Here is a 12184-nt window from a genome sequence, read left to right as displayed (position 1 = left end):
CCATACACGGGTAGATTAAAGCTGCCAATATGGGTCCTTTAGACCGATTTGGCAGCTTATCTGCTCCCGACAGGTCCAACTGATCAATATCAGGCCAAAAATCGCCCAGATATCGATCGGTCAAGTTTGATTTTTTTTGTACGCATCGGCTAGTTGATGCGGTCCTGCGACTCATCTGAGCCCATTCGTAGTATCGTAATCCGATCATTCAGCCTTATCCGATATCGCCCAGCCAATAGTGGGCATATCAGGTCAAGATCCACTCGTTTGACGGCCTTGCCAAATGAGCGGATCTTATCGTGTATGGCCACCTTTAGCCTTTACTTGCCCTTTCATTTTGCCTCCTCAGGCCCCAGACATTAGTAAACACTAGTAAACACCTATGTGTGTGAATTAAAAAGCCATATATAGTCCACTCTTCCTTTTTATAGCAATAAACAATATGTATTCCCTTCTAAAAACCTTATATAATATCAGTGATGTAAAAAAAAAGGTAGCAATCGTGCACAGGGAAATCATTCTCAAGCTGCTTAGGAATCTTGTAAGAATTGTATTTCTGAGAAAGTGAGGTCTGACATTGACTTGGACACTGACAATCTCTTATCTCACAGATGCACTTGAAGATTTACAAATTGACTTTTCCTGCACTACAGCCTTAAGGTGGCCATACACGGGCCGATAAATGCTGCCGACAGACCGAGTCGGCAGCTTATTGGCCCGTGTATGGGGCTCTCCAAAGGGCTTCCCCAATCGTTATCTGGCTGAAAGTCAGCCAGATCTCGATCGGATGGGACTAAAAATCCCGTTGGATCAAGCCCGCAAATACAAACAAGCGGATCTCTACGTGTATGGCGACCTTCAAGCTGGCCATAGATGTAACGATTTTCAAAAGATCTTTTTGTTAATGTTAGACCAAGCTTATCTTGAAACGAACGTTTAAATGTACGATTTGTCCAAGGACTTTGCCTTGTGTTGTGTTTTTATATCCATAAGGGAATGGGATACTAAAATGTATATAAGATATCCTAAAAGTGTTGTATAATGTAGGACTTTTTTCAGTTTCAAGTATGGTTTCCAACCTTGTAACCCAGTGATCTGATCTGTTTAACTTTAATTTCAGCACTTGGTTCTTTGTCCACCACTAGAGTCTTATTCAAATCGGATACCAAGTTTCACTGGTTCTCAACCATAATGCATATCCATACATATGCTTTGTTGACGATTTCTTCATGCTCATACATATAATGCGAGAGTGGAATGAGGAGTGTTTGGGTTATTGCTGAACTAGCAGAAGGCAACAGAATGTGACAAATTACATAACGATAAAGCTGAACGGAAACCGGACATAGGATGTCTGCCTCTGGCTTTGAAAAAAATGATTTTTCCTCTTTGGAAATAACCTGCAACAGACTGTGCTTGCAGTTGCTTTTTTGTTTCTTGTCCAAAAGACTTAGGGTACTTCCAAACAAGTGATTATGGTTGAGCTATAGGACAATGGCTCTATTCTTCTCTATGGGTGACATAATGGTGGCTTAGCAGGCACATAAGGTTACAGATGGCAGATTGACTCTAGAGCCGGAGGGTGATGGCTAGTAGTGACCAGGAAGCTGCCAGAAAGCACATGTGTAGAGGGCGTTGTGTTCCTCCTAAATCTCACATAAGGAAGTCATTTCTCACGTCTCCTGGGTCAACATAAGGGTACCATATTAAAGTGCCACAAAAGCTTCGTATCTGTCTATTGTAGGTGTTTATTAATGAATATTTTCGAAAGGCCTGTTAGCAAGAAGATCTATTTTGAAGTAATGTGCTTTCACATCCAAACAAAATCAGGCTCATGGCTACCAATTGTAAGGCTGCTGTAAACTCTTAACTCGGCAAACAAAATAGCCCATATATTTACAATATCCTGTATATGCCACACAATGTAAGCCAATATTTCCAAATATTCCAATTAAAAAAAAATCAATAATTAAATTAAAAGGTGATTATGGCTAAGAATCAAATGGTTACTATTAGGTTATTACAGTTGCTGTTTATACCCTGTTTTTTTTATCAAGCCAATACGAGAACAATATAAAATAAGCGCTTCCTTCTGGGCCTTTCCATACTACTTTTACAGCTGCTTGTAAACCAGCCTATGCACACGAAAAAACTTTGGTCACAATTTGGAAGCATATTTGCTACAGGGAATACCTGTACTGTTATCCTAGGACTTTGGAAAAGAGACTTTAGGGGTCTATTTATCATGCTGTGTAAAAAGTGGAGTGAAACATTTCCAGTGATGTTGCTCATAGCAACCAATCAGATTTGCTTTTGTTTTCTAACTGTAAATCTAAATGCTGATTGGTTGCATGTATCATTACACGGTTCTGAAAAGGAGCAAGCTAAACTTTAATATCAATTAATGTTACAATAGATTTTTCAGCTATTGGCATCAGTTTAGGTCTAGTCTTCAGTTACTATATCTTGTCTTCATCAGATAGTATGTCATTTATGATGGTAGTTGTCACAAGCAGGGCCAGAACTAGGGCTATGTAGTAGAGCAGGGGTCCCCAACCTTTTTTACTCGTGAGCCACATTTAAATGTAAAAAGACTTGGAGAGCAACACAAGCACGAAAAAGTTCATGGGAGTGCCAAAAAAGGGCTGTGATTGGCTGTTTGGTAGCCTCTATATGGACTGGCAACCTACAGGAGACTCTGTTTGGCAGTACACATGGTTTTTATACAACCAAAACTTGCCTCCAATTCCGGAATTCAAATATAAGCACCTGCTTTGAGGCCACTGGGAGCAACATCCAAGGGGTTGGTGAGCAACATGTTGCTCGCGAGCTACTGGTTGGGGATCACTGTAGTAGAGGAACCTGCCTATGGCGCAACAACAGGCAGGCCAGGCACGTACCTGTCAAAGCATCTTCTGCCTATCTCTAGCCCCAATTTGTTGCTCTTTATCACACTCTCCACCCTACCCTCTGTGACCTCTCTCTGTCAGTCTCCCCTCCCATCAGCCGCTCTCCCCTCCCTCCCTTCCAATCAGCAGCTCTCCCCTCCCTCACCTCCCATCAGCCACTCTTACTTCCCCCCCCCCTACCATCAGCCACTCTTACTTCCCTCCCCCTACCATCAGCTACTCTCCTCTCGCTTTCTTACCATCAGCTACTCTCCCCTCCGTCCTCTCCCATCAGCCACTCTCCCCTCCCTCCTCCCATCAGCCGATCTCCCTTCCCTCGGCTCCCTCCCATCCCTCCCATCAGCCACTCTCCCTCCCATCAGCCACTCCCCCTCCCCTCCCATCAACCACTTTACCATCCCTCTCCTCGCATCAGCCACTCTCCCCTCCCATTAGCCACCCTTCCCTTCATCCCCTCCCATCAACAGCTCTCCCTTCCCTCACTTCCAATCAGCAACCTCACTCCCCTCGCATCAGCCACTCTCCCTCCCCTCGCATCAGCCACTCTCCCTCCCCTCGCATCAGCCACTCTCCCTCCCCTCGCATCAGCCACTCTCCCTCCCCTCGCATCAGCCACTCTCCCTCCCCTCGCATCAGCCACTCTCCCTCTCCTCCCATCAGCCACTCTCCCCTCCCATCAACCGCTCTCCCTCCCCTCCCATCAGCCTGGTGATGTTTAAAAGGCCTTTACAGTATAAAGTATATATGAGTAGCATTATCGGTTTTGTCTTGTATGGGCACATAATACCTGGGATATGAATGTGTATTTTTAGTTGTCTCACAGTGTACAAGAATATATGTACGAATTAAATTAAACGAAATAAATTCAGTTTTTCAACTAAAGAGTCACTAAACTCTGAGGCTGAGGTCTTGCATTGAAACTAGTAGCTGCTACTTTGGATGCCTACAAATTGATTTTCCTGGGGATATAAATTCTGTCCATTGCCACATACTAGGCAGAGTTTTTTTTATTCAGGGCTTTCGGTAACTAGTTTGTTTTAATTTACAAAATGCAGCTGTGATGTTACTGCAAATACATTTGTCCTCCCTGTCATTGATTTCCCTGCTATTGCAGGACCCATTCCCAGAAATGTAAATGGTATCCCAAATACTAACAGGTGATAGCCAAACACATGGAGACAATTAGTAAGAAGAAGTCAACTGACCATTCATGTTAAGATATCAGTCAATAGAAAGTCATTTCCTGGCACAATCCTACAATGCTTAGTATGATACAATTGTGCAGATATAATGCTTTGTTTAAGCCGAAACTGAAATGTTCTAACCTGACCTTCTTTTTCCAAGGTCCTGGGTACTTAATTATATATAGTATGTTTCTTGTATTTTCTCTGTTACTTTGTCTTGCATAAAAGTCTACAGAATGATGTATTAGAAACAGAAAAATGACAAGGATTAAGAATTATTCTATGTAAAATGAATGGAATGTAGGGACTCAGCTGATCATAGTTCTTTTTTTCTTCCAGGTACCGGAGAGAGTGGGAAAAGCACCTTTATAAAGCAGATGAGAATCATTCATGGATCCGGCTACACAGATGAAGATAGGAAAGGGTTTACAAAACTTGTGTACCAAAACATATTTACTTCAATGCAGTCCATGATCAGGGCTATGGATACACTACGGATACAGTACACTTCTGAACAGAACATGGTAAGATTATATTTTTCTCACTGTAGGGAAATCTTAACCGGTGCTCAGTGATATAACAAAGTCAGCCGGTGGTATAAAAGCTTTTTTGAGTAGGCAGGGCTGCATGCCCAGGGAAAGGGGTGAGTAATGGTGGTTTGACACTGTGATATATACCAAAAGCCACAGGGTTCCCATATCATGGAGTGTCTTGCCTGAGCCAAGTATTAAAGTGATGTGGTCATTGCAGTATCATGTAATAATGTTCTTACTAGCTGCAATGCATGGGATGTTTTCTTGGGGATACATTTTTACTAAATTAAAGGCACTCAGAGTTGTGGGGTTGTGGAAAAAAAGGTTAATGTTCAATGACTATTATATGCTTTTCCAGGTATAAATAGCCAGTTAAAGGCTTCTCCCATATTTCTAATATGACACACGACTCACCAATACAGCATGCTTGTGAATGCTAGTACAGGTATGTGATCTGTTATCCAGAAAACTTGGGACCTTGATTTTTCCCTAATTTGGATTTTTCACACTTTAACCTTACTAGAAAATCACGTAAACATTAAATAAACCCATAGACTGTTTTTGCTTTTTGCAAGTACCAAGGTACTGTATTTTTATTACAGAGAAAAGGAAAAAAAATTGTAGTCTTTGAGAAATGGTCTTTCTTTAATTTGGAACTTTCTGGATAATAGGTTTCCGGATAACAGATACCTGTATGCATTAAAGAAGAACTGTCATTGTTTTCACCAAATGAGGAGGCACCATCATTATTTCATTTTTCTCTGGGGATTTTCTCTGCTTTTGCTTGAAAACGGGTTGTTCACCTTTAAATTAACTTTCAGTATGATGTAGAGAGACAATTAGCAATTGGTTTTTATTTGTTATTAGTTGTGTTTTTTAAGTTATTTAGCTTTTTATTCAGCAGCTCTCCAGTTTGCAATATTAGCAATATGGTTGCCAGTGTCCAAATAACCCTAGCAACCATGCAGTCATTTGAATGAGAGACTGGAATATGAATAGGAGAGAGGGCCTGAATAGAAAGATGAATAATTAAAAATAGCAATAACTATAAATGTGTAGCCTTACAGAGCTTTTGTTTTTAGATGGGGTTGGTGACCACCCCCATTTATAGGCTGGAAAGAGTCAGAAGAAGAGAGGAAATCAGTACAAAAAAAGGAAGAAAAAAAGAAGACCAATTGAAAAGTTGCTTAGAATTAGCCATTTTATAACATACTAAAAAGGTGGACCAATCACGCCCCTTAAGGACTTCAAATGGTGTATAGTTGTCGTGCTTCTGTCCCTGGGCATTAAATGTCTAAATTAGATTGTAAGCTCTATCCCAAAAAGGACTCTGTCTTCCTGTGATGACTGTAATATAGAGGATAATGTTTCTTTCCCTTGCCATAACTGACATTGCTATTACTCTGTGACCATAATAATTTGGCCAAATACTACCTGGCTGCAGCAGGATTTACATTCAAATATCTTCCCAAGAATGTGGTTGTTGTTGTTTCCCAGGTCGGTCACTATAAACAGTGATTTTGCCAGTGAGTAATATTCAGTGTCGGACTGGCCCACTGGGATAGCAGGAAAAGTTCCGGTGGGCCCTCATGCTGCTAAACATTTGCCTATTTCATGGCCATTCCCTATTTCTATGAGAACAAAGAGGCTAAATAATAATGGAATAATAGATTATAGTATGTAAAGAAAATAGACTAGAGGAATAGAGGTTGAGTGATGAGAGGAAGAATAATAGTACTGAATGTGGGCCCCTGGTCTAAGATTTTTTGGTGGGCCCCTAGTCAAAGGTTTTTGGGTGGGCCCCTGGTGTCCCAGTCCGACACTGGTAATATCTCTAGTGTATCTACTGTGCTCTTGCATGACAGCATAATTCTGATTTCAGTTCTGCTTTGTGTTTGCTTAGTAGAGAGGTAACAGGCAGCTCTTGTGAATAATCTTGTGACAGTCACCACCTGTCATCTCTCCTCTCCGGCTCATTCTGTGCTGTGCTTAGTTACTGCACATGTTGATAATTGCAAGTGGACTCTTATTATGGCAGGCAGAGTTGCAGATATGGATACTTCTCCTTCTAAGGTCCAGAGCCACGTGGGAGGCTCTCATCCAGGGCCGGAACTAGGGGTAGGCAGAGTAGGTACTTGCCTAAGGCGCAAAGCTAGGGGGGCGCCAGGCACGCGTCTTCTCTGCTTCTCCTACCCCCTAGTCCAGTCCCCACTCGCAGATGTACCGGCGTGTGTGTTCCTTTAAGCACATGCATGCTGTTCCTTTGCATCTTATTTTCTCTCGTTCTTTCTTTTGAGCATGCGGGCATTTGGTTTTTTCACACATGCGCACATTTGATTTTTTTTCGCGCATGCACACCTGTGGGAGTTATGTTCGGCCAGGCTGCCTAGGGCGCCTGCGCGGGTTGGCCCAACACTCTCATCGCTGATTCTTGACTGATACTTGTCTTTTGTATACTCTCTAGATCAGTGCTGTCCAGTTTGTAGACCTCCTACTGTTGTACACAGTTGTCGCAGTTGTACACAGTTGTCTGTGTTGTTGATTTCAGTAACAATTAACATTGCACTGTCCTACTTCTACTATCACTTTTTCAACTCAATGTCTACCTCAGTGCTTTCCAACTTCTGCGGTAACAAGGGCCAGAACTTTTCAGAAAACCAGTGTTGGTAGCACACCCAAAAACCAAATGGCTGGTGCTCACTGCAAGGATATCACTCATTACTCATATGTGAAAAATGTAAGTCATTTTAAAACATACCCTTAAGTCCATATGCCACCTCATCTCCTTTGGATAGCACAGCACCCCCAGCACATGAGTAAACATCTTTTGGGGCCCATAACAACAAATGCTAAAAACCTCCAGAACAAACCCTACCAGGCTCACATCCTACAGGTAACATAGGGCAGGCAGAGTATGGCACACACAGGGAGCATAGGGAAGAAAGATTATGGCACACACAGGTAGCGTAGGACATGCAGAGTATGACACACACAGGGAGCATATGGCAGACAGAGTGGCTCACACAGGGAGCATAGGGCAGAGAGTAAGACAGACACAGGGAGCATAGGGCAGGTAGAGTATGACACACAGGGAGCACAAAGCAGGCAGAGTATGACACACACAGGGAGCATAGGGCAGGCAGTGTATGGCACACACAGAGCATAGGGCAGGCTGAGTATGGCACATAGTATTGGCTGCTATGGGCTACGAAACCTGGTGCAAACTTTGTGACTTTGATTACATAACTTCTTGTGTATTCTAAGTAGCTCCTGTTTGGAGATGTGGATTCTGCACCCCTACTGCAGCTTAATTGGCAGTCCCCATGGCGAATTCATAATATTTTAGAAACTATAATAGTTCCTGCAACAGATACAAAGTTTTTCCAGTGCCAGCTAATGTTGACAGGTAAGGGATTACAGGTATGGGATCTGTTATGCAGAAACCCATTATGCAGAAAGGTTTGCATTGTGGGAAGGTCAGATTACTTACCCATCAATACCACCAATGCCACAAAACACCAGTTCACTCCCTACACTGGCTTCCATTTAAATGCAGAATTGTCTTCAAAAGTAGCCTTCTTCCCTTTAAATCCCTAAATAATCAAAGCCCGTTTATCTGGAAGAGCTTCTGATTCCTTATGTATCTGGCCGAAACCATCGTTCTTCAGTTTCAGGTGCCCTGAGTAGCAATAAATCATATGGATCTCGTGCTTCCTGCCATACAGCACCCACAGTATGGAACTGTTTGCCAATAATAGTCTGAGAGGCAACTTCTCTTTAAGAAACATCCTCTTGATCCGTATTGTTTAAAGTGCTTTGAGTCCCACAGGAGAAAAGCGCACAAAAAAGTTTATTATTATCTCCCATAGACACCATTTTATCCGAATAATACAGATTTTCGTAAACTATTTCCTTTTTTTCTGCAATAATAAAACAGTACCTTGTACTTGATCCAAACTAAGATATAATTCATTCTCATTGGAAGCAAAACCAGCCTATTGGGTTTATTTAATGTTTACGTGATTTTCTAGTAGACAATGTATGAAGATCCAAATTACTGAAAGATTCTGTTATCTGGAAACTCCAGGTCCTGATCTTTCTGGGTAACGGGTCTCATACTGTACCTGTATAAATGCATACCTCCCTGACGAAGGGAGGTGTAGACCCCTCTAACGTTGTTGATTCTGGTAAAACTGGAACAGTAAGACAGTAATTTCATTCTGGCTGGGTGTTTGCATGGATTTCTCGTGGAAACTTTGGTTTCCTCTCACACTCTAAGGGTAAGGCCACACTGGGTGATTTGGGGAGATTTAGTCGCCTGGCGACTAATCGGCTCGTCTCTGCGGCGACCAATCTCCCTGAATGCCTTACCTCTGTCTTGCGCCGGCTAAATTAAAAATTTGGCTGCGGCATGGCACACACCTCGCTTCGTATTACGAAGTTTCCTCACGAGGCGACTTCGGAATACGAAGCATCACATGTGCCATGCCGCAGGCGATTTTTCATTTTAGCCGGCGCAAGACAGAGGTAAGGCATTCGGGGAGATTGGTCGCCGCAAAGACGAGGCGATTAGTCTCCCCAAATCACCCAGTGTGACCTTAACCTAACAGACAGGATAATGGGTACTAGAAAAAAGTGAACATAGTGTGTCTGAATGTGTTAAGGTCCTCAGACTGTAAGCTCTACTGGAGCAGGACTGATATGAATGATGAACAAGCTCTATAAAGCATGGCGTAAATGTGCTGGCACAAAAGGATAAAGAATGACAATATTCTTTTCCTCCTGAAAGTTTCTAATGGACTTTTCGTTACCACAGTCTAAACATGCTCCACTGACTTGTGTCCTCTTTCCTAAGCACTTTTCTAGAGTCCATGCAAATCTGCAGCATCAGGGAAACCAAAGGTTGTTTTTCTCTGCTGTATTTGTTATGGGCTGGGACTGAATGGAGGCATATTATAAAAGTGAAACTAAACATTGCAGGACTCAGGATCAAACATTTGGAACAGAGTTTTCTTCCACTGTCCTCTAAATCCCAGCTACTTAATTACATAAATTGGAATCCTGGGAAATAACTTTCACAGATAACTAGTGAGGCAAAGTGACACAAGTACCACATTAACAGTGTTCTGATTTCCCTTTAAATGAACAGTTCAGTCTAAAAATAAATGGTGAATAGATAGGCTGTTGAAAATAAAAAATGTTTCCAATAGTTAGCCAAAAATGTAATGTATAAAGGCTGGAGTAACTGTCAATTAGGGTCTCTAAATCCATTCATGCCCCTCAGCCTGTCAGAGATTCCCTTAAATATAATGTAAGTTAAAAAGTTTGCACCAGATAAATCCAGTGCAGACAATCAGAAGCACAAACTTCTGATGTTAAATTTGAAGGCTGATTTCCAAAAGCATCACATTTACATTATATAATTGTTGCAGTGGATATGTTCTCTGACAACTTGTGAGGCAGTAGTAGAAGTAGTTTTAGAGCTTTTGAGCTAAACGTCTGTGTGCGGCAGCCCTACGGTTATGAACGAGGCAGACTCAATAGAAAATCAGTTAAATGGATTAAAACTACCGCTACATACATTGCTCTAATATTTTCCCTTGATGCCTGTCAGGATTAAGGCTTGTGGCATCATGCACATGTCTTCCATCCTTTGTATACAATTGGGGTTATAGTTCTGTAACTGTAAGGCCTCGAGCCATATATAGCACTGTTTACATTTTAAAGTGGCCAAAAAGAAGGTGAGCTGCTTTAAATCAAACAGTATAAAGACAGATCAGTTTAGTGGTATTTAAATGCCACAGGGGCCTCAGTGGGATCAAGGGATTGGTATGAGACAATCTTTGTTAAAGAGATATTCTACTATAGCAAAAAAAAAAAAACATTTCACCATATTTTTCTTACCTTACCAGCTTGCTTTCCTTGTTGTTCATGCGGTCAAATATATTTTTAAATCTACTTCCTTTCAAAAAGCTGAAAAAAATTCAAAATTCAAAGTGTGAATGGGTCACAGAATATTTATCATTGTTTTGATGGGGCTCAATACTTTTTCAATGCGACGCCAATTTCCAATATGTAGTGACGCAGAACTTTTTGTCCCTCTTTCTGATTTTCTAATGTTGTGAGGTATGAATTATCCAGTGCTAATTTGGTATTACACTTGGCAAGGCAAATTGTTGTTGCTATTGCTGTCCTTGTAGAAATTACTCCCCCTGGCATAACCTAGTCATTGTGAAGCATCTTATCATAAGCCTTGTAAAGTAAATCTTCTTATACATATAGAGATCTCTCCCTGATATGGCCACCTTGAGGTAAATATGGGCGGTTGGATTGAGCACTGCATCAACAAACCAAATTCAGTCCTCCATCTGACGAGATTTTTAAACCTGCCTGATCAACATCTTGCCGACTTTCGGTCAGATATCGATCGGCGAACCCGTTGGAGGGCCCATACACTGCTCAATAAGCTGCTGACTTAATCTGTCTGCATCTTATATCGGCCTATGTATGGCCATACATGAAGAGATCCGCTCATCTGGCGACATCGCCAAACGAGCAGATCTTTCACCAATATGCCCACCAATGGCAGGGCTATATCGGGATAATCCGAACATTCGACCCTAGGGCCGAACGATTGGATAACAACGAGGAGCAATGGGCTCTGTCAGGAAGACCCGTCGGAAGTCCCCATACACGGGCAGATAAATTGCCAAATTGGTCTAAAGGACCGATATCAGCAGCTTTATCTGCCCTTGTATGGCCACCTTAGGGGGGTCTTCTGACACATGTCACATTGTGTTCATTCTTAAGGTGGCCATACACAGAGAGATCCGCTGATTTGGCGATCTGATCGTTAGCCCTAGGGCCCAACAATCGGATCCTAACAAATGGTAGCGGGCGGTCAGATCGTGGGACCGCATCAATGAACAGATGCGGCCGCGATCGGGGAAGCCTGTCGGGGGGGCCCCATACACGGGCCAATAAGCTCCCGACTCTGTCGGCAGCTTTTATCGGCCCGTGTATGGCCACCTTTACATGGCGATTTTAGTCACCTGGTATGACATCTGGCTAGGCTTCTGGCAGGCCTGATAGCTCTGCTGGCACTTAAGTATATAATTCTATGGGGGTTTATTTTCACTTTCTGTGAAACTTTTTACCCTGTCAAGTTGCTCATTCAGAGAGCTAACCGAAAATTATGCAGCATTGACTTACTTAATCTACTGTGTGATTTGTTTACCAGGTTTTTGAAAGCTGCTGCTTGCTTTTGTGATAAACATGTGAATGAACAGCAGGTTCTGACTGTGCAAAGGCTCTTTATACCATGCATTTAACATTAAAGGGGCAAATAAAGAAAATAAGGGTAGATAGATGGAGATCTGTTACATAAAATCGATTTTGCTGACTTGCACTTCCATCATTTTTTTTCTTTCTCTAGGATGACCGTGTAAACTCTTTAAGGCAGAATAAATAGGATGTATAAGGAAATTGGTTATTTTCATACTGTCCCCATATTAGGCCCCAATCTCCTTAACTCATTTATCACGTAGCTCTCCAGATT

At 42.1% G+C, this 12184-nt stretch overlaps 1 protein-coding gene across 2 annotated transcripts in view; it reads left to right on the top strand.

Moving 5' to 3' along the window:
* Positions 1-12184, top strand: part of gna14.L (guanine nucleotide binding protein (G protein), alpha 14 L homeolog) — a 71692-nt gene that overhangs the window by 37058 nt on the left and 22450 nt on the right. For both annotated transcript variants that reach the window (XM_041575552.1, NM_001090281.3), the window contains 1 exon segment: positions 4433-4617. In XM_041575552.1, coding sequence (XP_041431486.1) covers positions 4471-4617 — 147 coding nt within the window. In that variant the 5' untranslated portion in view covers positions 4433-4470.

This window comes from Xenopus laevis, chromosome 1L, assembly GCF_017654675.1.
Source record: "Xenopus laevis strain J_2021 chromosome 1L, Xenopus_laevis_v10.1, whole genome shotgun sequence".
In the NCBI taxonomy this organism is placed as follows: domain Eukaryota; kingdom Metazoa; phylum Chordata; class Amphibia; order Anura; family Pipidae; genus Xenopus; species Xenopus laevis.
Note: the sequence above shows the minus strand (reverse complement) of the source record. Positions and strands in the feature narration are given on the sequence as shown.